The sequence below is a fragment of the Lynx rufus genome, unplaced genomic scaffold (genome assembly GCF_022079265.1).
Source record: "Lynx rufus isolate CCGP_SWC_20201006 ecotype Redwood Valley unplaced genomic scaffold, mLynRuf1.p SCAF_9, whole genome shotgun sequence".
In the NCBI taxonomy this organism is placed as follows: domain Eukaryota; kingdom Metazoa; phylum Chordata; class Mammalia; order Carnivora; family Felidae; genus Lynx; species Lynx rufus.
Window position 1 is genome coordinate 1576126 of NW_025814897.1, and position 27999 is coordinate 1604124.

Genomic DNA, 27999 nt, shown 5'->3' on the forward strand with positions numbered 1-27999 from the left:
CGAGACCACACCCTGACTGATGAATTAGTAAATGAGCCTCCAAAGCAGGCGACTGCCGGGACTCTACGGAGGCACAAGATCTAGAAGGAGGAAGAGTGCAAAGCAAGCCTGGCCTAGACAGTGTCGGGCTGTTGACTTTAGGGAAAAAAAAGTTTCATTTTAATTTTCAAATTCCAAAGTCTAAACGTACTTCGGGTTAAGTACAAAGTAAATAGTTTCGTATGTGTATTTTTCAAGTCATCCATATGTTCTGAGTGTTCCTTATTAACGAAGATGACAAAGACGTTACTATTACTTCAAAGGCTATAAATTGACAACTTGGAGGATTTCACTCAAATCCTGTTTTTTGAACTTAAACACAAGTGGTCAACATCCTTCAAGTTTAGAAGTTGTGCCACGGAGGAAAGAGTCGGTTAAATTATAAAGATTCAAATGTCTGAAAATCTGAACACTTTACTCGTAAATAAACTTGATATTAAAACGTCACTCATGAATGTTAAATCGTAACACTGTTGGTATATGCTCTGTTCTAATAATTCACTGATTCTAGTACTTCGGAGGAGCATTTCAGGAAAATTATCCCGATTTTTAAGACATTTAGGGAAAAAAAAATGTTCTTTGTTGTTAGATCAGGGTTTTACAGAGTCGTACAAGCAATTTCATTAAAAGTCAAGACAGTATTTTCTCCCAGCTCATTAACCAAAAAGCAAACAAACCATAAGAATCTTTATATCTGATTCTCCCTTAAGGAGTCAATACTGAAAGTCACTCATGCCAGTAGAAATGTCCTTATGGCAAAATAATCTATTTACTTCCTCCATTCACACAATGAAATTAGGCATGCTGTTGGGGATATGGCCGGACTGTGAATGTGGACACTTCTCGTGTTACTGGGACGTCGGGTGGCTTGAAGAGCAGCATCCAAGCAGCCCTGCTCCTGGCCCAAAAGACGCCTTTGATGTGAATTAGAAAGGCTGTCCTTTCCTCAAGAGACTTTATCGCTAACATTTAGAAACTCGTGACAATTAGCAACACAGTGATTGTACCGATGTAACATGGTGCCCTTGAGTTGTGCACCACTCTCCATATCACAGGATGATCATACAACTTCAATATTGGTCTTGATTCTCTCAAAAGGCTCATTTGGAGGCCATTAATACATGAACCTTGCCCTTTCAAATAGAGATGGAACTTTTAAACTTTTAAAACTTAAGTCACATTAAGAATATACATACAATGCTGATTTACACTAATTGATAAAACTATTTAATGGTTAGGCAGCAAAACAGCTGGACATAACATATCCAATTCTAAACTTTTCAGATAAAGTATGTGCATAAGACCATGGTACTTTCACAGAAAACCAGAGCTGAAAGCTGGAGAACGCCCAATATCCAGAAATGTATTTATTTGCTGAATCAGAAAATCATCATCCCAGAGGTGAAGCCAACATTCTTCCTAACAGTGCACAGATGAATACATGAGCCGTACTATCAGCAGGCCACACTCCCAAATATTAAGGTTGTTCAGAATCTTTAAAATTCCAAATCCATGGCAAGAAAGATCCTCTAAAATTCAAGAATTAAAATTTACAAAAATAAATACCACTCTGACACTCAAGGGACATCTTCACTTTAAGGCCTTTGTCACAAATCTGAATCTTTATTGTTCTGAAATAAATGTTATAAACATAACCCAAAACAAAAACTTGGATACTCAGTCTCAGGAGAGGTGTGGCTCAATGCCCATCACATGTAACAAGAAAACTTCCTTTTAAAAAAAAGGAAAACAAAGTACTAGGAGAAGTCTTTCTCATGAAGGAAAATGCAGCCTTTGGATTTCTCCTCTCATCAGCCTGTACACACGTGGGCATCAGAAGGTTTGCATTTTCTCTGCAAGAGCTCTTGCTATGATGTCTGACGGATTTTCTGCCACTCAACAAATTCATCGAGAAGAACAGGCCCTAGAAAGAGAGAAGCATTTGTTAGAATTCAGTGACCTCAGACCTCCCACTACAAACACTCTCCCCGAGTTCTGGTGGTGATGAGGACGGACCCCCGCGTCTAAGGTGTGTTTCCTGTCCTGCTGGCCACTTAGCGCTTTTCTTTCTCGGCCTGCTCTTTCCTGATAGAAGAGACTTTCCACAAGGGGTATTTGCTGCAGCTTCCTTCGCAAGGTTGCAATGGCTTCAGAACTCTCCAATAACTAAGTCAAGATTGACTGCTCCCTGTGTCTAAATGCTCACAGCACTGTTATTTCTATTAAGGAATATGGAGAGTGTTCAACATGTTTCTACATTACGTCACCAAGAGCATGTAAGCTTGTTGAAGGAGTGGCCATATAAGAGAATTATTTTGTTCAGGTAACAGGACCGAGTATAAATCTAAACACAAAGCAAGTGCCTAATGAACACCTGACCTAAAAACTATACTGAAAAAACATGTGAGGGGCGCCTAGGGGGCTCAGTCAGTGAAGTGGCTGACTTCAGCTCAGGTCATGATCTCACAGTTCACGAGTTCGAGACCTGTGTTGGGCTCTGTGCTGACAGCTCAGAGCCTGGAGCCTACTTCGGATTCGGTGTCTCCCTCTCTCTCTGCCCTTCCCCTGCTCATGCTTGCTCGCTCACTCTCTCAAAAGTAAACCTTAAAAGAATTAAAAATAAAAAAACAATAAATAAAAAGACATTCACATAAAGCAGGGGGTCCACACTCATTTCCTTACAGAAGCCATTCCTTACATGAGCTCACTGTTTTTGTTCGTTGAAAAACAGGGGAAAACTCATGGCCAGAAAAGAGTACGCTGGCCCTATTTTTCTTAAAACACATAGCCCTCGATGGTCTTTCTCTCATTTTTTATTGACGTACCTCCCTACTCTAAGAAAATCGGCAGACAGGGACAATCATAAACGGCAACCAAAAAGCACCCTAGCTGGTGGCGTAGCTACAAGCCAGCGAAGTGAGACGCAAGTTGGACACAAGCTATTACTTGGCTTCTGTCACTAATTCCTCACATACTTGAGTCAGATTTTCTGCTTTTTCAAACAAATCTGGAAGCTTTATTTTTATACAAAAATTGTTTTATATGTTGACTCAAAACACGCATCAATATACACATGTGTAGGCCTGCCTGCAAGCTTACTGCTGCTACCAAAGGGCTGTTTCCAAAAATATTACTGAATTTTAGAACATTCCGGGGGGAGAGGTCACAATGTAAACTACAGGCAGAATAAAGTTCTTCAGCATTTTGTATGATCTTCAGGGTCGCAGAAGTCCACATTTCAATTTACTTTTATAGGAATGTATCCTACAGCGTACTTCAAGGATCTGTTTTATGGTATTCTGCCCTTTCCACTGAAGAGTATGGACAGATATCCTAACTTGAACGATTGAAAAATGGTATTTCATCGAGTGTTTACTCAGGCATTTCTGCGGGAACTTATCGTGGCATAATCTGCTGTGCCATCAGTGGGCACTGTGATTAGCCCTGAAGGTTTTTCTCTTGTACCTGAGGTTTTGCTTTCCTCTATTTAAATCCTGACTGTTCTTTTCTTCCATAGGAAAATGCCAGGGAAGGCAGGAAAGCAGAATTTTAGCTTTTACATGCAGAAATTGTCATTTAACCTTAGCTATACTGCTCCATTACATTTCTGAGAAATTGGCAACATTCCGCCTGTCAGCACAGACTTTCTAACGGAAGCCCTCCCCCACACCTTCAACATGATTCCATAAGAAAAGTTACCGTCAGCAACTTTAAATTCTTTATGGTAACGCTACACAAACGCGTGTTCCCACGTAACAGTTTCAAGAACTTCACCTTCCTAGGAAAACACGGTTATTATACTTACAAGCACCATCTTCATCGTAGTTACTAAGATCGGCATGGACGGTTCTGCTGAATTCTAACACATTGTACCACTGATCTTTGTTCATAACACGATACTTCGATTGCTGTAGAAGAGGATACAAATATTTGGAATACAGAACAAGCGTTACCTAAGGCTCTGACTTAAATGAATCTAGTTATGCCATCTTTTTGTCATTTGGTCTTCCTTAAAGCACTGAGTCCTCTTCAGTCACTTGGGCTTCTAAGAGAATCCTCAGGGCCGTTCACATGTTAACATCATCCAAGCTACTTTTTCTTTATCTTTCCTTCATTTTTGAGAAGTAACAGGAGCAACAAAGGTACCGATCTGATAAAACGCCTCAGTGTCTTCCGTGTAGGCACTTCTATAACCGTCACTGAAATCAAGTCATACAGCGTATCCTACGTACACCAAGTTCCCTCACGCGGCTTCCCAGGAGACTGCTATGTGTGAGATTTAACGTTCCGCCACATCTTGAAGTTGGTGCTTTTGTAGGCAGTGGAAAGAGTACTGGCCTGGGTTCAAACCCCACTTCTGTCACTGAACTGAGTGGCCTTGGGAACATTACTTAACAACAGAGCCCATTTCTTCATTTGCTGAACAGGGATAAAACCTAATTTGAAACAGTGTCAAACACCCTCCCCATAACCAGCGTTGAAAATACTTTGTCCTCTCAGCTCCCTGTAGAGGTGACTATTTTTAGATTCAGTCCTCTTTCTTTTTGCCCCGAACTACTAACAGGAGGAAGACGGACAACATTCATCAAAAACGTCTACTTTACCAGCCTTGCCTAAGCCTACTCTATCAGGCTTAAAGATCTAAGTGTACCTGAAACCCACTCGCTCAAGTCCTGGTCATGACTGCCTCTCAGCAGAAGCTTTCAACAAAATTACTCCGGGGAATTCGCTATGATAATCAGCTTTATGAGAAATCATTTTCAAAGCAAAAAGCAAAAGCATCTGTATTCAAGAAACGGTGAGATCTATACCAAAAAACCTGAAATTGAAAAGGCACAAAAACAGAAAACCAAAGAAAGCAGTGGAAAAAAAGAACAGTATCTTAAAACCACTGCCGGTAGTAGGTGCTACGCTAAACCTGCTAAATGAACACTTTCTTCATAAATTCAGCAGACATTTTAAAGTTATTAGTACATTTAAGTAGTCATTCTCATATTTGTGGGCATAAAATTTTAATCCTAACTATTTAGACTGAACCCAAGTGAAAAGGAAAGTGTTATCACTACACACGACGGGTTCCCTTATGTGGCTATCAGCCTAAGAGCTGGTAATTTACGAAGAAACCTGAAACCCGAGTGAGAAGCATAACATTTGTACACGAGCATCAGTTTTCTGTCAAAAACCCAAGAAACTAATTTTGCGTGAAAAACGTCTTTGCTAAAATTTATTTGAGGGTTCATTTTTTTCATGGGGGGGAGGGGGGCTGCAAGGCTGGAATGAAAGTATCTCATGTACAGAATATATTAATGAACATGAACTTGTGTCTACAAATGACGACATATATGTACACAATTTATCAGAAACTTTTTACTTAAGTTTTTTTTAAAAACACACTATCTAAAAATCCATTTATGTTTCCTCATTTAAAGGTACGTTTTCAGAGTAAGTTTTACAATTAATATTTAACGCTTCCAGACGGGAACAGTGCACATACCTCCAGGTACTGGTAAAACACTGAAAACAGCGGCCATGTCCTTCCAAGCAGCAGGGCGAGCATAGACTTAGCGGTGTCGATATCAAGGCTTCTCTGATCTTTATCCTACAATGGAAGTAAAAAATTTCCCTAAGTGCGGTTCCGAGAAGAAAAAAATGTTAAAATTACAAAACATGGAAATTCTACCTACCCTTGCAAAATCAAAGGCATATCTGTAGATATTCTTAAACGAAGAAATATCATTCAACTGTGAGCGCAAAAAGTCAAATTTGTTCTGTAACTTTTCTGTGCAGTCACACCTTAAATTAAAAAAGCCAAATACATTATACAATCCATAAAATTAAATAAAAGCATCATTAGGGGGTCAGAAGAAATGTATTGAGAGGAAAGTGAGTGCATCTATGAAATCAATCTAGGTTTAAAATTCTGCTTCACAAATTTAGAGTTACTAACAAACATATTGCCTCGTACTGACCAATGGGATAAAAAGGAAAAAAGGAAAATAGGAAAAAAAGAGAAAACCTGGCAACCAATGAAATTCAGTCCAATGACCTTTAAAAAAAAAAAAAAAAAAAAAAGCTCAATCGAAAGCTCCAGTACAATCATGAGTATGTCTCAAGAAGAGATTCAGAAGATGTGCTTTTACTACATGTAAAGTTAAGAAGATGGCAGAACAGAGGAGATGAACCAGGCCTCGGTCACAGATTTCACTGGAAATTCTCAGGCACAGCTTGGTGACAGGGATTAGCCATGAGTGGTTTTGAAAGTTCAGGCTATAACACAGAGAAAATTAACACATTGTATTAGTGCTTCTGTCATAAACTCAGATCCCTACGTTTTCAGTGACTAAGCACCAAGGCAATCAGTGGCAGCGCCTGACTTCAAATAAGGTACAGATGCCAAGAAAGGAAACCAGTTAAAGGCTCAAAGAGACGCTCTCCCACGGGCTGACATGAGTTCCACTGCTCAGCAAGAACCAGGTCACCACACCGTGAGCTCCGGTCAAGCCGCACTCACCACGCACACTGACCACAGCTATGTGTCAGCACAGATCACTGCCTCTACTCGACGTGGTGCTCCCTCCAACAGGCCGACGAAACCTCACTCACCAAAACCTAACTGCCAGGTTGCCATCTCTGAGCATACACCTGACTCCCTTTCATCACATGGGCCGTGCCATCTACCGTGACCCACGGTATTCCTCCCGGAACGGACTTAGTTCTCATCATGTACCAGAGATATCTAGCACCCACATTTAACTAAGACCTTGACTATTCTAAACCCACAATGTGACAGGTGACTCCTAACTTTATTAAGGTGTAAATGTTTTGGATAATTTTCTAATGTTGATTAAACCTTGCGTTCCTAGAATAAGCCAAACTGAGTAATGTTTGTTACCGGTTTCGTACACTCCTAGATTTTCTGGCTATTTTCGTAAGCGAGACTTGCTGGTAAATCTCATTCCTTCACACTCTCTTCACTAATTTTGATAACAAGCTCATGGCATAGGCCTCAGAAAAATGAAGTTGTAATTATTACTTTTTTTTTCTCTTTTCTGAAAAAGTTTACTAAACACCGGAATTAGCATTTGGCCAAAATCAGCTGAAAAGCCATCTGGGTCTTTTCACTGAGGTGAGGTGTTTTCTATTCTGTATTATTATTTATTTTTGCTTTCTGTTTTTCTTTTTTTAATTTTTTCACTTTTTTTTTAATGTTTACTTATTTTTGAGCGAGACAGAGACAGAATGCGACTGGGTTAGGGGCAGAGAGAGAGGGAGACACAGAAGCAGGAGCAGACTCCAGGCTCTGAGCTGTCAGCACAGAGCCCGACGCAGGGCTCACACTCGCGAGCTGTGAGATCAGGACCTGAGCCAAAGTCGGACGCTCAACCGACTGAGCCACCCAGGCGCCCCGCTGTTTTTCTTAATCATCTTGGCAGAATTTCTTAATTATTTCAACTGCAGGTTTGCTTTCCCTTTTACCCTAAACATCTTTTTTTTAAAAAATTTTTTTTAATCTTTACTTATTTTTTGAGAGCGCGCGCGCGCCAGTGAGCACACAAGCTGGGGAGCGGCAGAGAGAGGCGGAGACACAGAATGTGAAGCAGGCTCCAGGCTCCGAGCTGTCAGCATGGCAGACCCTGACATGGGGCTTGAACCCGCGAGCCGTGAGATCATGACCTGAGCTGATGCCGGACACTCAACCAACTGAGACACCCAGGCGCCCCCATTTCTCTTCTAATGTAACATTCAAAGCTACAGATTTTCCTCTAAGTACAATTAAAGCTTCAGCCCAGTTCTGATAAATATTATTGCTTTGATTATTCACTTGTAAATGATGCCTTGACAAGATGGTTTCAGAGGACTGGTAGAGATAAAAGTCTTAGTAGAACAGGTTTAACAGACACTAAGAAGAGAGCAATCAGAGAAAATAAAGGTGACCCTTGAACAACAAGGGTTTGCACTGTGTGGGTCGACTTATATGGGGATATATTTTTTTTCGATACATATAGTATAGTGCTGTAAATATATTTTCTTGATAGTTTTCTTAAGAACATTTCTTTCCTCTAGCTTACCGTACTGTAAGAACAGAGTATATAATACATTTAACGTACAAAATACACTATTTGACTGTTTATGTCATGGGAAAGGCTTCCAATCAACAGTAGACTAGTAAGTTTTGGGGAAGTCAAGAGTTACACGCAGATGTCTGACTGTGAAGGAAGTCCCATGCCTGCCAGCAGTGAGGAGGGCTTCCTGCCCTCTCCTGCCGAGGTGGTGTTGGTGGCAGCCAGCTAAAACAGAAGGTTTAAATAAGGTCCAGAGTCGGGGCGCCTGGGTAGCTCAGTCGGTTGGGCATCCGACTCTTGGTTTGATCTCACAGTTCATGGGATCAAGCCCCACATCAGGCTCTGCACTGACAACACAGAGCCTGCCTGGGATTCTCTCCCTCTCTCTCTCTGACTCTCTCCCCACTCTGAAAATAAACAAAGAAAAAATACGATCCAGAGTTTTATAACATAATACTCAAAATTTCCAGGTTTCAATAAAAATTACCACGTTGTTCAAAGGCCAAGTGTACAGCCAAATGCTTTCAAAGAATCTGGTTCCAAAAGGGAGCAGAGGAAATCGACACTAAATAGTGTGGGAAGGGGACAGAAGGTTCGTTTGTTTTTTTTAGTAGACAAATACCTTCTGCTTCCAGGATGATGAAGTCAATGTACTTTTCATCCATGTCTCCTGCTCATTCCACTAAAAGCCAGAGACGACATACATAAAACAAACACAAGACTGAAAGAACTCTGAGATTCTCAGGAACAATACAGTGGGGCGCTTCCTGGGTTTTCTTTTGCCTTTTCTCCACCAGATCTGGAGATGAAGGAGTCAGCAAACCAGAAATGCCAATGGGGTAGACAGAAACCAAAAACTCGCCCTCCCTCCAGCAGAAGTTGAGCAGCCTAGCACGAAAGCAAGCTTAGAAAAGATACTCTTGGGGCGCCTGGGTGGCGCAGTCGGTTGAGCGTCCGACTTCAGCCAGGTCACGATCTCGTGGTCCGTGAGTTTGAGCCCCGCGTCAGGCTCTGGGCTGATGGCTCAGAGCCTAGAGCCTGTTTCTGATTCTGTGTCTCCCTCTCTCTCTGCCCCTCCCCCATTCATGCTCTGTCTCTCTCTGTCCCAAAAATAAATAAACGTTGAAAAAAAAAAAAAAAAAGAAAAGAAAAGATACTCTTCTCCATTCAAACAGCACAGAAGAAGCCCGCTCAGTGCCCACAGCTGCCAGCCAACTGAAGGAGGACCGCATGGCCCACCCACCCCAGGATGGACGTAGACGCCCCCCTTCCACCTCCTGCACCGTCAGTGGGAACCACATATAACAAGGACTTCAGCTCCGCTCCCAGCAAGGGGTAAGGAGTAGCGCCCTGGGCCATCAAAGGGTGCCTGGGAGGAGGTGGGGCTACACCATCATGCTCACCCAGCAGTGTCACCCGTGTCACCCAGAAATTCTTTGTGGAGGCCTCCTGGGGGCGGGACCTCTCCTGTCTGCTTACAACGATGAAGAATCCCCTCCTCCTGATGAGGTGGTGACAGAAAGCTAGCGAAAATGAAGGTTTAAATAAGATCCAGAGTTTCATAACATAATACTCAGTATTTCCAAGTTCCGATAAAAAAGCACTTCTCATACCAACAACCAAGATGGCAAGCAGAATGTAAAAAGAGGGCCAATACGTGCAAATATTGAAATCACAAGATGTGTTTAAAATTATCTGATGCAGATTTTAAAGCAGCTATGATGAAAATGGTTCAATGAGCAATTATGGACCCAATAAAACAACCCTTGAAAATGTAGCAAGTCTCAGCAAAGAAACAGTGAGTCTAGGAAAAGAAATCTAACAAAAAAGAACCAAGTGGAAAAGTCTGAATTGTAAAATACAGGGCAGACTTAAACCTTAATGTACTAATAATTATACTAAATGTTAAGTAGCCTGTACCAATTAGAACACAGAGATTAACAGAGCAGGTCAAAAAAACCCATGAAACCAAAGTGACCCAACCATATGCTATCTAGAAGAAATGGACCTCAAACACAACATAGGCAGACTGAAAGCAAAAGACAAAAACGAACATATTCTGGAAACAGTAACCAAAATAAAGGAGAAGCAGCTTCATCAATATGAGCTAATGTAGACTTCCAAGTGAAGAAAATGATCAGAACATAGAAGAATATTATGTAATGATAACAGGTCAATCCACCGAAAATATGTAATGATTAGTTTTGTTTGTTTGTTTCAGAGAGGGAGAGAGAGTGCGTGAGCACGTGCGACCAGGGAGAAGGGCAGAGGAAGAGAGAGACAGAGAGAATCTAGCTGACAGTGTGGAGCCTGACACGGGGCTCCATCCCACAACCGTGAGATCATGACGTGAGCTGAAACCAAGAGTCGGACAGGCGCCCCACAAGATGCAACAATTCTAAAAGTGTTTGCACCAAGCAACAGAACTGCAAAGTGAAGCAAAAACTTGAGAAGTAAAAGGAGAAATAAACAAATATGCAGTTATTGTTAGAGATTTCAACACTCCTCTGTTGAAACACTTCCTCAGGAACCGACAGAACTAGACATACATCAGGAAAGAATTCAACACCACCAACCAACAAGATCCACCTGGCACTAACAGAACATGCCACTCAGTGACAACAAAACATGTATTCTTTTCGAGTGTCTGTACAACAGAACCCAAGAGACCACAGTCTGAGCCACTGAGAAAATGCTGACAAATATAATAGAACCGAAATCACGCAGGATATGTTCTCTGACTACAATGAAACCAAACTAGAAGTAACAGGAAGATAAAAGCAAAATCTCCAAACACTTAGAAACTAAACAAACTCCTAAGCAATCCATGGGTGAGAACAAGTCTCAATGGAAACCAAAAAAAAAAAAAAAAAAAAATACTGAACTCAATGAACATAAAAACGCAACTCAAATTTTGTGAGACCCAAAGCAGTGCTGAGGGGGAAATTAACAGAACTAAATGCAAATATTATGAGAGAAAAAAATCTCAATCAATAATCTAACCTCCTATCTTCAGAAACTAGAAAAAGAAGAGCAAAATAAGCCTAAAGCAAGCAGGAGAAAGTAACAGCAGAAATCAGTAAAATTGAAAACAGAAAAATGAGACAGGAAAATCAATGAAACAAAGCGCTGATTCTTTGGAAAAAGAAAGTCAGTAAAACTGACAAGTCCCTAGCAAGAATGACAAAGAGAAAAACTGAAGACAAAAATTATCAATATCAGGAATGAAACAAAAGATACCATTACAGACCTGTAGACATGAAAAGGATATAAATATGGCCACTTAGACAAAATAGACCCATTATTTGAAAAACAAAAACTACTGTAACACACACAGTATGAAACAAATAATTTGATACAACGATTGAGTAGCCCTGTAACTATTAAAAAATCGAATTCAAAAATCCCAAAAATTCTGAAAAAGAAACCTGTAGGTTCAGATGGTTTCACAGGAGAATTCCACCGATCTCTGAAGACCAATTCTATGTTCTACCTTGCAAAAGATAAATTCTAGGGAAAAATTTCCTAATTCCTTTTATAAAGCCAGATTTACCTTGACACCCAAACCGATTAAAGGCAGTATCAAAAAAATTTTTTTTTCACAAGAAAAAAAATTTTACTATGATGATGGATGTTAATTAGACTTATTGTGGTAATCATTTCCCAAAATACATACATATTGAATCCTTACGTTGTACACCCAAAACGAACAATGTTATGTCTATTATATCCTCAGATAAATAAGAAAACAAAAACAGACCAATATCCCTCATGAATCCTTAACAAATATTAACAAAAAGAATTCAGCACCATATAAAAATAATTATACACCAAGTGGGATATATTCCAGGTATGCAAACTGATTCAGTATTCAAAACCAATTAATGGAACCACAGTGTTAACACTCTAAAAGAAAAACTACATGATTAGATGATTTAATACAGAAAAAGCACTTAAAATATTTAACATCAACTCGTGTAAACTCACAGAAAAACACGAACAGAGGGCAACTCCCTCAACTTGATAAAGAGCATCTACAAACAACCCACAGCTAGGGAGCAAAGGAGTGGGTGTCCACTTTCACCAGGCTTATTCAGCACAATGGTAGAAGTTCCAGCTGATGCAATACGTCAAGAAAAGGAAATAAAAGACATGCAAGAGCGGAAAAGAAATAAGATGGTCCCTATTTCCCTATTTTGTGTTATAATCATAGGACATGACTGTCTATGTAGACAACCCAAGGAAGACACACATACACACACACTCAGAATAAGTGAGTTCAGCAAGGTCACAGGATACAAGACAACCACACAAAAATCAATTGTATTGCTACATATTAGTAACTAATACATTGATATTAGAATTAAAAATAAGTGGCTCAAAATAAAAACAAAATATTCACATGTAATTCTAACACAACATGTACAGAATCTGTATGCTGAAAACTACACACAATGAAAGAAATCAAACACCAAAAAGAGAGACATAGCTATCTTGCATGTATTCAGACCCTCAAAACAGTGGTCAATCCTCCCCAAATTCACTATGTAGTTTAACCAAAATCTCAGTAAGATGTTTTGCAGATAAAAAGATCATCCTAAAATTTTTGGAAGAGCTAAAACAATTTTGAAAAGAGATCAATCAGTCTTTGTGGTTTCAAGATTCTGTATACAGCAGCACCGCATGGTACTGGCAGAGGCTTAAGGCACAGATCGACAGAACAGAGAGCCCAGAGACAGACCTACGCACAGGCGTGTCCAACCGATACCGGACAAGGCGCACAAGCAATTCAAGGGAGGAAAAGGCCTTTTTCAAAACATGAACTAGGGAGCAAGTGGACAGCTGTAGGCAAGGAATAAACCAAAACCTGTCTCTCACCTTTAAGGAAATTAACTCAAAATGGATCACTGATTTAAACGTAAAATATAAAAACATAAACCCTTCCAGAAAAAAAACCGAAAGGTAAAATTCTCCGGATCTAGGGAAAGAATTCTTGGATTTGACATCAAAAGCACAATTCATAGAAGGAAAAACTCATCAAGTGAACTCCATCAAAATTAAAGTTTTGCTCTGCCCAAGTTATAAGAAGCAAAAACACAAGCTACAGAGTGGGAGAAAATACCTGCAGTCCACATACTTGATGAAGGGCTTATATCTAAAAAATTCAGGAAACTCAACAGTTTAAAAAATTATCCACTATGTCCCTTATCTTCTTGTCTATTTTCCTCAGCTATTGTAGGTCACTGATTCTATACCCACCTCATTCGTAACTCATCCATTGATTTTTAAATCTTTAATGTTTTTCACTTTCAGAGATTTAATTATGCATGGGAAATCTGATCATCTGAGGCTGTTCTTTATTCTTTAAACATAGTAGTTATTTTATGCTGAGATTCAGATAATTCAAAATACTAGTCTTAAAGAGTCTAATTCTGAAATTGAAGATGTTCCCCAATATGCTTAGTAATTTATGATTGTTAAAAACTGAACCTTTTTCTGCAGAAATTGAGGCTTCTGTTTAAAACGCATTCCTGTACAGAAGAATCACTTCCACCATATACATGAAAACACTACTTACCTGGGACATTTGTAAAATACGTTTTTGGCTTGTGTCATACAAATAATGCATTCCAGCTTTGAATCTGCATGATGAAGAATTTCTGGTAAGAACTCTCTTGGAAATAAGCCCTTCACCGTATGCAGAACCAAGCCCAAGCAATCACATCTCCATCTACTAGCTGTGTGTGACATCAGTGACTTAATATGAGTTTTTGATCTGATTCTCACCCTACTCAGGCATTGCCATTTTGTCTCCTATTCAGAATATGCACCACAAGTTAATGGCCAGACGCTAGGTGACTAGAAACAGGTAGTAACCTTAAGGTTAAGTGTCAGATCTACATGTCCCTATGGTATCACCATCTCTCCTCATTTCTGGCCTCCGATTATTTTCCTTAATTTACAGTGAAGTCCAGGCATGCTTTTTAAAATATATACATTTTTATATTTTATCCTGCATGTAAGTGTTTTACACGACAAATGGCTTCTTTGCACATTTTATCTGCCATATGGCCAGAAAAGGAAATCAAAATTTGGATAGGTTAACCATCCAATTTGTCTGGGGCCTAGTTCCTATGTATGAATGAGGGCGGGCACAATATATTTCATGCAGAAACAAGATTCTTACTATTTATTAAAAATGTATTATTTACTATTTGATTAAGTGGATTTATCAGCGCAAACATTCTTCATTACGCGAAAAATAAAGGTTTAATGGCATTGAAAACGCAGTTAACTACTACCAGAAGGATATGCAAAAGGAACAAAGTCTCAGATTACATGTGCCTGCGATGCTGTGTGGAAATCTGGGTGTCTTCAGGCCCTCCAGCGTCATGAGGTGGTAAGTTCAGAGGGCACTGCATTTTAAGCAGCCAGTTGCATGTACGATCTCCCTCGTGATGATCCATCCTAAGAGGCCTCACCTTCTAAATCTTCGTGGCTTCCTGAAGAAGCGTTTTCCACATTATTTTTTAATGATGTGATTCACATTTTCACACAGACTCTCCCTTAGAACCTTAATACACCTGAGATTCAGGAAGACATACGATAAAGGCGCTTCCCAGCATTCAGGCCTTCCTCTCACGACCACCAGGGTTTAAAATCTTTCTTCAGGGCCTGGCGTGCACAAGCGCCCCACAATTATGTGTTAAACAGAAGTAGGAATACCAAAAATAAGCCACAAAGTATATATTTATTTAATTACAAAAAGTTTCAAAATCCCTCCCTGGGAAAGGTCAGCAGGAAATTGGAGTTCGAACAAGATTATCAAGTCTGTGAGCAGTGACTTACAAGTTACCAAGGAGAAAAGAATCCAAATAAAAGGACAACCTTTTGCAAATAACACTCCCCAGGGACAAAGAGCACGATGTTATTTAGGGTGGGCTCTCAGTAAGCTTAAGACGGACACGAGGTGAAGAACAAAGTTCCAAGTCACACGGAGAGCCACCCCGAAACAGCGCACCTTCTCCGTTTCCACACACGTGGTTTCAGGAAGCTACTTAATCCTTCAGCCTCGGTTTCCTCATTTTTAAAATGACAACAATAGACAACCATGAGATTGAGAACACACAAGTTCGATGTTTACAACAGTTCCCAGTGTGAGATGCTCCTTTTGAAGCAAATGGCTTAAAAATCACCTCAAAAAAATCACACTGTTGTCTCTGTCCCAACTATCCCACACCGTTGCTCATCGTCTACCTAAATCCGGAGCAGAGAAAGAATCTAACCGGACAAAGAACAAGTAACGTTTTCTTGGAGAAGAGTAAAACAACCACCACCACCACCACCTTGCACATCACTGGTCTCAGAGAGACTGAACAGACCTCGCAAAACCAGGGAACACATCACAATTCTTACATTTAACCTGGCCCCAAATAGACTCAGCAATTAATAACGTCCACACCTCATAACTTGCGAGGTTTAGAAAGAGCATTTCCCCTGAAGTAAAAAGAAACGCATACTTAACTAGTGTATCACGGAAAGCAAGGGATGGTTTTTTGAAGAACAACTAAATAAAACCCCACAGATTTTACAGAACGCTGGCACAACAGGACACCATTCTCCAGGCCACCGAGGTGAGAACGAGTGGAGACGGGTTTAAATTTCAACATTAGGACTTGGACACTAATTTCTTGAGTAGTGTAAACATCCGATTAACAAGGAAGGCTTTTACATTTCTGCTTCATTAAAGCCCTCTAAAATGAGAAGAAATCACCATCCATGTATTAGCTCTAAGTGAGGTCCTCTTCCTCAATTAGTAAGGTGCTGTGGCACCCCGATCTGTAACAGGAAGAGTTTTATCCACAAAGTTCCGTATTCAGAACTCTCTGTGAATGAGGTCTACTGACCAGAACAAAACAGCACACTCTGGGGATGTCTGGAAATGTGGATGGGGAATTAAAAATCGTCAAGATGAATGTCGGGGAGAGCAGAGGGGAAGAATGCTAATGGCAACTAGCAGTTGGCCCCAAATGCTAAGTGAGCGGCAGTCACACAGCACACGCCCCAGAGCACCCCGTCCCCGCGGGAAAATCGGACAGACGCTCCCCAACTCTCCCCCTAAATAAGGTCAGGCCAGACCACCGCCTTCAATCCTCAAGTCCAGGGCCGAGAACGGAGACCAGAAGGCGCGCAGCTCGTCACCTATCACCTACCGACGGGCAGCTGCGTACTTCCATTCCCGTCAGACGCTATCCTGACGGTTTTCTCACGATCGCGACCAAGGACAGTGTTCCCCACCAGCATGGTTTTCCGCCCTCGCCCCAACCCCACTCCCGGCGGGCGGGTGGGAGGAGAGCTCTCGGCTGCGGCCAGCAGAACCGCGAAGTACCCGCGCCCTCCGGCACGCACAGGCACAAGGAAGAGGGCGGTCCGCGCGCCACACCCTGCGCCTTCGGGGCGGGGGAGGGGCCTGCTGTGGTCGCGAGAGGCGGCGACCCCGGAGCGCACAACAACTGCTCGAGCGACGGCTCCCTGCCAACCTCCGACACAGGCACCTGGAACGCGGGGCGAAGCTCTCGCCGCCGGCCGCCCGGCCGGCTCAGGCCCTCCGTCGTGGAGCCGTTACCCCACCCCCCGGGACGCGGCCCCGTCCGGTCAATGTTCTTTCCTTCGCACGTGCTCCCCTTTCGCCGGCTCTGCTCACAATCTCCTCTTCAGAAAGAACACGTTCCTAGATCCCGAACCGTCGTCATCCTAATCATTCTTCAAGGTCCGGTTCAGGGACCCCGTCTACTCGGCCGACACTCATCTCACCCCCAGCTGTGCTTCCACAGGGCGTCGTACTTTCACTCTAGCGCCTGTCCCCTCCGACCTGGCTTCCGCCACAGTATTGCCATGCCGCCCCGGCCCTCTCAGCATGTTACCCAAGGGCAGGGGCCACGTCTCCAGCTTCCCTGTGATCAGCACTTAAGAGGCACAGAAGCTTACACAACATAAGTGCTGACCATGAATGACTATCAAATGCAATCCAATCTGAGGAGAAACTTGGCTGTTACTACACAACGACAGAGATGGCAACGGCGCCCTCCGAAACCTACAAAATGGCCGTGCCAGTCTACTTATGTACCAACTCATACCCACAGATTCTCTCACACAAAAAAGGCGATCCACTTGTGAAAAGTAGACATCAATAGCCTTAACATAAATGAACGTACAAGTATTGCGAATGCTGATCAACACTATATAATTACAGATTTTAACTACTCATGGCTATCACCTTCTACTACCTTTGACCACGGTGTATGTTTTAACTACCACACTGTCTCTACTCCTTAGCAGAGCTCTAAGGGTTAAAATTAACTAACCTGAAACAATTGATAACTATATTAAGATGATACAAGGGACCACGAAATAACTATGCCCAGATTAAATGAAATCATAAAAATATTAAAAAATCTAGAAAGGGAATCGAGTCTGTGAAGGTTTACATTTTATGATTATAAGTCAACATAAAACCAAACATACTAAGGCAACTATAAAATAAAAAATTAAGACTTACATATATTCTTTGGTCTCTCAGTTTAAATTTTAAACTACTGTATTCCTCAGCAAGTTTTGTATAAGGAAATTCAGGGAGTAATAAAGACTTAGCTAATTGATAAAAGATACTTGGTATTTCACATAGCAATCTAGATGAGGGGGAAAAACACAACTCTTTTCCCTCCCAGTCAAGAGGGCTTGCCTGACTTGAGCAGCTCCAAGGCCCTACAACACAGACAGGGCTCTAGGCAGACAGGCAAGAGAGCATAAAGGAGTGAAACGGAAACCTCTAGGTCAACTTTAAGTGTTAAATCATTGCTTCCATTTTGTGCAGCTTGTGAACTTCCTAGAGAGAAGACGTGCTAATAAAACTGAAGTTCAAGGGTTAAGTCCATTTCTATTCTTGTACCCAAAGCCAGATGCTAGTTATTCAAGAATAATTATTAGAAATGCTTTGTATCTAAAAGTTTCTGTTATACAAAGTCTCTTTATGTTATATCAAGTTATGCGGACACATGATGAGAAAATTTTTGGTTTTAAAATACACAAACTGATTATTCAAAACAAGCAATATACAAAAAATACAGCAGGAGTAGTACAAAAAGCAGTTATAGTGCCAACTAAAATGTCTTACAATGAATAAGCCATGTTATAACTGACGAAAATTTCAATAAAACAGACTAAGCTACATGAAAACCAGTTTATATTCTTTGCATACTCCTCCGTATTTTATATTCATAAAAATATTTTATATTTTATCTTTCTCTAAAAAGCTAATTGCAGGTTGGATATTTCCAAGAATTTCAGAATCAACATCATTTTAATTGGTAGGTTATGACACCTAGATGAATGACAGAGTTCACACTTGGTTGTAAACACCATGATTCAAAGTTAGTTAACAGTCTTGCATTTTATAAAGAACGCTAACATACATACAGAAACGTGACGCAAACAAAGCACAGTATGCTAGACTGGTGATGAGGGAATTTAAATTCCAGGTCCTAGCTCTGCCAGTAAGTAGCTACATAAACCTAGGCGAACATTTTCTTTACCTTGGAGTCTGATTCCTCATCTCTCCTATAAGTAATTGAAATGACAGGTTTGATTTTATATTCTATCTTAGAAATTATAATTTGGTTCATATAAGCAAAGGTTTTCCCTAAAATATACATAAGACAGCTATATGTTAAGGCTGGTTAAAAAGGAGAATTACAAAACATTAGATGCTGAAAATTCAAATACAAAAATTTAAGTTCCATATGAACACTTGAAAAAAATAACCAAGGTATTCTGAAATGTAAGGACAGGCAAACAAGTAATAAAAAATAGTTAAATGTGTTAATAAAAGCATAACCACAATAGGAAACCACACGGCTAATTAACCTCCAGTTTTTGGCTCAAAAATATCATCAATTAATGCTTCCTCTATTTTAGAATGTTGATCATTAGTAACATCCTGCATGAACATTAGGAACATGACATAATTTAAAAATAACACATAATTACTAACTGATTCTGCAACTAAGCACACTTTACTCTGGAAAGTCAAGATCAAATTATTATCAAGAGGCAATTCTGTAACTTACAGAAGAATTCAAAGGCAGCCTCAGTAAGTAAGTAACCAGAACTTGGCTGAAGGCTGCAGGTGAGCCATATAAGCTTTCTACTTTTGTTCTTTATAAGATTAATTTGGCAAAAAAGAAACAACAAAAGTGCCATGTAACTCTACCTTTGGATTTCTTTTCAAAATAAAGCATAAAACTGAAGAGGCCCCAGAACTTGGGGCAGCTCAAAGAACAAACTCCTTCCGTGGCAGAACTCTGTATTCAGAGAAGGAAACTGCTCATTGCTCAATCTGTGAGTAAGTAACTTTGATCGCAGACCTCTAATTCACCCACGAAGAGTCAATAATTTTAATAAGACTGTACTAAGGTTCTCAGAGAATAGGAAAGATGGGGTAACTGTTCATTTTGCCAAGACCACAATATAAATGTTATCAAACCCTAACTGATTGTCACAGATCAAACCAATGTGAGTATTTTAAGGTGAAACCTTACTTCTAAAAATTATGAAGCATATAATATCAATTAAGATCTTCAAATAGGCCATCAAATTTGTTTTTTAAAAAAATGTCTTACTGTAATGAAGTCATCCCCTTTAACCATTCTTCCTTGGTAAAAAATCCCATGCTTTCAGCCTCCAATTTCCACGCTAAAACTAACATAATAATCTGGAAAGAACAGAACATAAAGGATAGGGGAAAAGTCAGCACAGAGATAATCATGTCTATATTTTATCATGGAGAGCATTTTTATACAACTATTTCCATCCTTCAACTATTAAAGAGTATAACCTCTGGAATTATTAACTCTGAAGAAGTGGGCCAATTTCTTAAAAGTAAGAAGTTCTAACAGTTTCTGAAGGTGGAATCTCTCTCACTCTATCACAAATGACATTTGTATTAAGAGAACAGTGCCCAACTTAAATTGATTAAAAATACCTTAAATGAAAATCTACAGTATAAAACATGAAGAAACAAAATCTTGATATAAGATTAAAGTGTCCCAATTTTTAGACATTTATAAATATGCTATATCCCACTTGTATTCCATTCTACTTAGAAATAAAACATACATTTTCAGGTTCAACACCAATGTCTTCACAAAATTTTTCCATTCCTTCTGGCCCTACAACTTCATCAGGACCTTCAAAGACAAAAATAATTTATATATTTTATTGTTATAATTTAATACCAACATAAAACATAAGCCATTGTACTAAAGGCATCTATGAATACACCATAACTTTTATAAATAACTAAATTTGAATTTTGATATATCTTTGATAAAGTGTTAAATATCGGCTATACGATTTAAAATGTAAAACTTCTGAAATATTCTTGAAACACCACATTACAAAACGAAATTAAGGAAAGAAAAAATATCAATCACTTGTCTGTATAGTAACTTGAACCTATCAATTAAAAAATCATTCATGAGAGCCTATCTGAACAAAATATTTGGTAATGCATAAATATAAAGAAGTATAAGAAATTCTACAACATGTAGGCCCAACCCATTACTCAAGACAGTAAGCAAAGAACACCTGTTTTCTTACTAAAACAGAAGGTCATTTATTACCCTTTTGAAACACAACCGAATAAAATTTAATACTTTAAAAAGATATACATATTATGAAGATAACGACTTAAAGAAACTATTTTCCTGATCATCTTGGTTCTAAAATAGCAAAGCATCAGTTCCACCACCTTAACATTGAAACTAAAGTTTAATTCCTCACTTAGCTTATGTCTACCATTTGTCCAAAACTTAATGATACTTAGCTTGTTTCTTATTTTTCTCCCTCTATAACACTAAATATAAATCAATACACCAATTCTCCCACTTTTTTATGTTATCAGATTCCCAAAAGATAGTGATTTACATCACTGCTGGGTCTCTTTTGTAAGTGAGAGATTGCAAACAACAAAATTTGTTGTAAGATTACAACAAATTTGTGACAGCATGGATGGACCTTGAGAGCATTATGCTGTAATTGAAGGAAGTCAAAGACAAATAACATATGATGTCACTTACTTGTGAAATCTACAAACAAGCAAAAACAAGGGCCCCAAACTCGTAGATACAGAGGTGAGAGGCAGGGTTTGGGGGGGAGGGCGGGGGGGGGGGGCAAAATGGATGAAGGTGGTCAAAAGGAACAAATGTCTAGTTATAAAGCAGGTAAATCCTGGGGATGTGACGTACAGCCAGTCTGATGACTGCAATCACTACTACCATACTGTATATTGGAAAGCTCCTATAAGAGTAGGTCTTAAAGTGCTCATCATGAGAGAAAATGTATAACCCTGTGTGGGTAGAGATGTCAACTAGACTTATTGTGATCATTCTGCAGTATATACATATATCAAATTGTTACACTGTACATCTGAAACTGTCCTTTGTCATAAAAAGATCGAACCATTTAAAGCAATTACGAAATATGATAGAAATATGCTATTACTTCTGATTTTTGAAAACAGTCTTGAAATATTATTGTTAAAGTGACCCAAAAAACCCTTGTTTTCCTTTCTTAAGAACTTATAAAAATACTCCAGCTTTATAAATCACAAGCCAGACCACACCTACTGGGGGGGCGGGGGGGGGGCACTTTACACCCACCATCATTCGTTCACAAGTACAACATGAAATCCACGCTCCACAGTTTATCCCAACAGAAGAATGCAGCCGTCCAGTCTGTGTGCCAATATAGTCCTGCAGCTTCAGACGAGATCCAGGCTGCTAAGAGGACGTTAAAACATGGTCTGAAACCAAAATGCTTAATTTTTTGGTTTAAATAAGTACTGCACTTATTTATGCAGTGAGGTGTTAAAAGGTGAAAGGGTGGTAATTATAGGACTTTCACTTCCCAATATATATTTGGAGAAGTTTTTTAACGAGAATGTGTTAATTATTGTAATTTTAGAAGCATACATATACGATAAAGCTGTTAAAAAATATAACTGAGTATGTTCCCCCACATGTGGTTTGGTTGAAAGTAAGTGAGGTAAAAAATTCAGTGGAAGAAAACAAAGGTTTTTTTAAGCCAAAACAAGAATGCATTATCAATTTTTCTTATGAAAAAGGAAACTGACTTGACCTCAGAGCAGCCATCGTCAGAAATCAAAAGACAAAGCTGAAGAGCTGTTATCAAGAAATATCAGTCACTATCATGAAACAGTCTCCCTAGAAACTGGGGAATTGACCAGTGGTTAAAATTTGATGAGATTCAAATTAAATTATGTCATAAGAAGATATATACGACATACACAAGACCTTTCGGTAAATGTTCAGTGTCTTTCCCAACGCAATGCAAATAATAACAAATCTGAATCTAAAGCAAGGTCAATACTAATATTCTTTTCCCAGACCACATAATGTTAGTTTTACTTTCTCAAATATACTCTTCCAATAAATCTACTCTGGGGCTGAATTTAACTCTCAGGCAAAAAAATAGGTTTCCATTCAACTTAAGAAGCTTTGGAAATTATTTAGAATCTATCAGAATTATTTAGGGGTGCCTAAGTGGCTCAGTCGGTTAAGTGTCCAACTTCGGCTCAGGTCATGATCTCATGGCTCATGAGTTCGAGCCCCACGTCGGGCTCTGTGCCGACAGCTCAGAGCCTAGAGCCTGCTTCGGATTCTGTGTCTCCCTCTCTCTCTGCCCCTCCCCAGCTCGCACTCTGTCTCTCTCTCTCTCTCTCAAAAAAAAAACCAAACATTATAAAAAAAAAAAAAAAAAAGAAGAACTTATTAGATTTATAATTTTATTAGAACTAAGCAATTCTATCCTCTTTTGGGTTCTCTGTAAGATTTAAAAAGTGCCCTTTTACTTTCCACGCTTTTGTTCAGTAACAGGCCCCACGTATTAACGAATCCTTGCGAATGTAAGTATCACTCAAGAGGAGAGGTCTTGTGCAAGAGCAAAACTATCAGGCTTACCACACGTCACCTATGATACTGTATTAACCAGATTAGTGGTAAAATAGTTTTTAAACTAAAACAAAAAATCAATTTTTTTTTATAACCATAAAATGTTCCTAGAGATGTGCAGAGTACAAAACCATGCCAGTCATAGCAGACGCTCAGGAATAAAAATTGTGCTCAATGAATAACACACCTTCCCCATGAGCTATACAGGAGCTATGCTGTTAATTCTGGAACAGTACTGTTAAAACACAGCCAGTCCACCTAATGCTGTAATGCTATTACTCCTTTAACAACGGTTTACACGTATGAGTTCTGACTCATTCCAGGTACTGTGCTAAGTGCTTTACGTGCATTATTCCCAGTCTCCATTTTAATAAGGGACACCCCATTTTAAGACAGAACACCTACTGTTGATTTGGCAAATAACTGGTTCCTCCTGGTCAGTTAGGTCTCCACCCAGAGTAATGTCTAGAGAGGCCTTCCCTATCACCTTATTTGAAAGTCATCCAAACTTTCTAACTTTGTGTCCCTACACCACACCGTATTTTAACATTCATAACCCTCCACAATCTCTACTTATCTTGCTTACTTACCTATTTACTGTCTTCCCCACTAGAAGTCAAATCCCCCAAGGGTAGGGATCTTGTCTAACTTGTTCCCTACTGTGTCCCCAGCACTGATCAGTGCCTGACACACAGTAAATGCTCAGGAAACATTTACTGAATGAATCGTTCCATACATAAGATAAATTGCCTTCAAGTGCATTTACTAATATTTCTTTGTAGAAGGAAAATGAGTTGCCATGTACATACTGAAAACAGAAATGACAAGACAGTAGTCATTAAAAGCATAAGCTCTGCAAGAGAATGACCTAAAGCTGAATCCTCGCTCTTGTCACCGTATGATCCTGGGCCAATTACTTAATCTCAACCTCGGTTTTCTCATCTCTAAAAAGAGGTAACACTGCCTACCTGACAAAATGATTGTAAGGATACATTATATAACTATGATTTTTGAAATACACAGAGCAATTATTATGCTGGCTACTACAAAAATGCTAGCATAGCAAATAAATGTTTAGCTAATTAGAATCCCATGCTACCCACCAAAGTCCCAAGGAGAGGTAATACAAATGAGCAGAAATGAAAAAAAATGCACTAATTTTATGGTATCTTAAGGTGTCTTTTTACAAGTGAAATAAGATGAGGGGCTTTTTGATTCTATATCATAAATTCCAATAAAACCGGCACTTGGAATAATGGGTCACCATGTTAAATGGAGGTCAGTAAGAAACGAATTCCTTTCATTTAATTTGGGTTAGACATTGTCTTGGGATGCCAGTAATAGCAGTTTTTCTGGTCTAGAAAGAATCTGTTCTGTTACTAAACAATTTTTAAATTATACTTTGGGGATCCAGCGGATTCAAGTTACGTCAATGGTCTTACCTTCCACACTGTTAGCCTAGGGTTACACTTCAAGTTCAGAGTATACTTTAGACCTTAACGGATTAGCACGAAACGTAAGAGTGACTCCATCTACACTATTCTATGTTAGACACTGAGAATCAGAGTTAAAAAAGGAGGAGGGGGAAGCTATAAAACCATGAATTCTAGAAGACCAAAACCTAGATTCTAAGGGAAAAAAGTATCTTTATACATACTTATAAAAAAGTTAGTAATAAATGGGAAGTGTTCTTGTTCACACATTTGCTGAACACCAAAGTCTCCTCCCTGGCTTTGGCTTTCACCCTTAAGCTCCAGCCCTATCATGGGCCCAGAGCTTTAAGCCCACTACCTGCAGGGTTTAGTTTAAGTCACAGCTCCTGCAGAAGCTCTTCCTGACACCATGAGGCTGGGTTCTATGGGTTCTATCGTCCTCTGAACTATCGCAGTGCATCTTCCCAACACAGCATTTATCACACTGTATCACACCAGTGTTTCCGTTCGTAGGGATTACTGCACTGCTGGCAGAAACGATGGGCTAAACAGCAATTATCAAAGGGCAAATGTGCTGTGCCATGACATATCTGCATTTCAAGTCTTTTACTACGTTTCCAAAAAGTTTCAGAAAAATATCAGTTTGGGTTCAGAAAATTGTCAACAGAATATGCAAAAGAACAATAAGAACTACATAAAGTGTATAATGTTTTATTACATAGTTTGTTTTTCAGAATATCAACTCTCCTTTAGCTAATGGACTTAAACCAATAAATGCACCTGTTCACAAGTGGAATTAATAGTGAATCTCACCCCTCCCACTAGCACTTACTAAATTACATATTTAAAGAAAAAGCATCCTGACATAGCACCAAATTCTTAGCCTACACATAATTCTCAGTCTTGACCTTGATCCCAGGTCACAGCACTAACACAAAGCAGGCCTGCAATAAATAATTGTTAAATGAATAAACCAAAACACTTTTTAAAGCACGTGACTGATATCTTCTTATATTAATTTCATTACCTGCATACTCATAAAACCAAGCCAGGCACTTCTTGCTTGAAAAATGTTCCTCTCCACTTATTAGTCTAGCAGGGGGTTGGGATCTGCAATAGCTTAGAAAACACACAAATACCTAAGAATTTTATCAAGTCTCAACTTTCAGTGAAAAGCTAAGTGCAACATGAACTACTTCAATTCAAACTAAACAAAGTGTTTTGTTTTGTTTACAGCTGGTATTATAGGAAAAAATGGGAGTTGTATTTGCAATTGGAAATTGGAAACAGTAGTCTATATGTAAAATTTTCTTGCTAACAAAGCCGGAAATGCTACTTTGCTCACTATCAAAGTCCAATAACATCAACTAAAATCATTTCCCCAGATTTGAAGTGAGCATGTGGAAGTTCAACCTAATGTTCTCGATACAGGACTAAGCTGGGAAAGTATAAATCTTCAGAGCGGTGAAAATTATATTTCTGTAAAACAGACAAACATTCGAAAACAAAATCTTACAAAGTAGATTTTGATACTTAATCAATATTTTTTAAAAATTACATATTAACAGTTGTTGATCATCTGCGAAACTTAAATGGATGATTGAAGATAAAAGACGAGTTAGGACCCAAGAGTATAATTAAATTCCACACATTAAAAACAAAATTGTACAAATAAAAAGATAATAATTGTACAAATAATTGAGCCAAAGCTATTTAACGCCAAAGTCCGTACGTTCCATAAAATCATTAAAACTTGGGAAGCTCAAAATCGGCCTTTAGGGTTTAATGAACTTCAGAGGACCTTTCCCGGAGGAGCTCAAACAGTGACACCTGCACGAGGACCTAGAAACGCCGCGCCTTCGGCGGCTGAGTCATCTAACAATGGAGGCCCGCATGGAAAACTGTAGGTTGATACAGCGAAGCGGCCCCTGGGCTGTAACACCACGGCTCGGCTCTGAGCGTGCTCGGTGTAAATAACTGTGCCACGTTACGCACGGAGGACGGCCACACGTGGGAGCAGTAAAAGCTAACGTGTCTGCTTCATACAGACGGGCTGGCGGCGCAGCCCCGGCCAGTTCTGGGGCGAGGTACCGGGAGGCCCGGGAGGGTCGGGAGGCCGTGTCACCGTGCACCGGCTCTTCTGCTAACCGCAGTGAGACGGGAAAACTTCCGTCAACGACAAAAAGGAAGAGGAGCCTAGGTTACGTACCTCCCGCCGTAAGCAGACGCCTCTGCAAGGAGACAGCTCTGCCATCAGGTCTACAAGGCTGACTACCGTCTCCTCTCAATGGCAGCAAGTGAAGTCGTTCCCTCGCGGGCCCGCCGGCGACACAGCCGGACACCCGAGGAGCAGATGCGGGACCACTCCCCTGTCACACCTAGCCTGCAGACCGAGCAGCACACCTCGCCGCTGGGCCGCCTCAAGGACACGCCGCAGCGGGATCAAAGAGCCGTGATTACAGCTCAGCTCTCCCTTCTCCTTCTTTCTCGGGGGGGGGGGGGGGAGGGAGGGGGCACCGGGTAAAATAAGGACCAGATTGTTAACGATCACGTCGACCGCGAACAGCGTCCTCAATGCCCGGAAACAGAACCGCGAGCGGGGCCTTCCCGACGCCGCGCACACGGACTTGGCGCAGGTGGAGCCACCAGACTTCCAGAAAGCCGGCTTCCTGCTGGGACCTTCCGGCACCGGCCGCTGCGAAGACTCGGCGTGCAGCTCCCCCTCCCAGCCCGGGCGGCGGGCAGCGCCAGGCCGCTCCCCTCCTCACCCCCTCCCCTTCAAAGAAATTCCAGAGGCGACCCTTCCGCCGGTCTGCACTCCCGTCCAGGTCTGGAAGGGCGCGCGGGGCAGGGGCACGGCCCCGGGCGCCGGAGCGCCCACACGGAGCCCGAGCCCGAGGCGCAGCCCGCGGTGTCGGCGGGGGCTCACCCCCGGGCCCCGGACAGCCGCTCACGGGGGAACGCCGGCGGCTGAGGGCGGGGTGGGGGGGAACGTGATACCTGGAGATTTTACACTTCTTGAGGCCTCCGTCTTCCGCCACTGCCGCTGCCACCCCAGGGGATTTTCTCTTCTTCTTCACCGGCATCTTCCGCCCTCCCCGGCGGGGCGGCCAGGGGAGCCGGGGAAGGGGGTCGCTGTCCGCCGGGGACGCCTCAGTGCCGGCACCCAGGTCCCAGGGACAGCAGCAGGCGCAGGAGCGGGGCCGCCAGCCCGCCCCAGCGCGGCCCAGCGCGGCCGCAGCCCGCCCCCAGGTCCCCTCCTGGTCCTCCGCGCGGGGCCGGGGGCGCTCCTGGCCGGGGGGCACCGCGGCTCGCTCCCTCCGGGACGACAGAACCCGGACAGCGCGGCACCGCCACCACTCACACACTCGGAGGGCAGGAGGCTCGCTCTGACCCGGACGCGAACCGCCCAGAGCCGGAAGTGACGCGAGCGCG

The 27999-nt window shown here is 41.0% G+C and overlaps 1 protein-coding gene across 6 annotated transcripts; it reads right to left on the minus strand.

Annotated features, from left to right (window-relative positions):
* Window positions 1–1628: 1628 nt before the first annotated feature.
* DCUN1D5 (defective in cullin neddylation 1 domain containing 5) lies at window positions 1629–27952 on the minus strand. Of its 6 annotated transcripts, none has more exons than XM_047070079.1 (8): window positions 27565–27952; window positions 25592–25683; window positions 20277–20347; window positions 19781–19872; window positions 5724–5832; window positions 5534–5638; window positions 3845–3947; window positions 1629–1963 (listed from the first exon to the last, which is right to left on the minus strand). In XM_047070079.1, the coding sequence occupies exons 1-8, from the start codon at window positions 27648–27650 to the stop codon at window positions 1908–1910; spliced, it is 714 nt and encodes a 237-aa protein (XP_046926035.1). In that variant the 5' UTR covers window positions 27651–27952; the 3' UTR covers window positions 1629–1907. The 6 variants fall into 6 exon arrangements, with proteins under 6 accessions (XP_046926035.1, XP_046926036.1, XP_046926037.1 ...); XM_047070080.1 differs by lacking the exon at window positions 27565–27952 and adding an exon at window positions 26774–26941; XM_047070081.1 differs by lacking the exon at window positions 25592–25683 and having other exon boundaries at window positions 27565–27650.
* Between the last annotated feature and the right edge of the window lie 47 nt (window positions 27953–27999).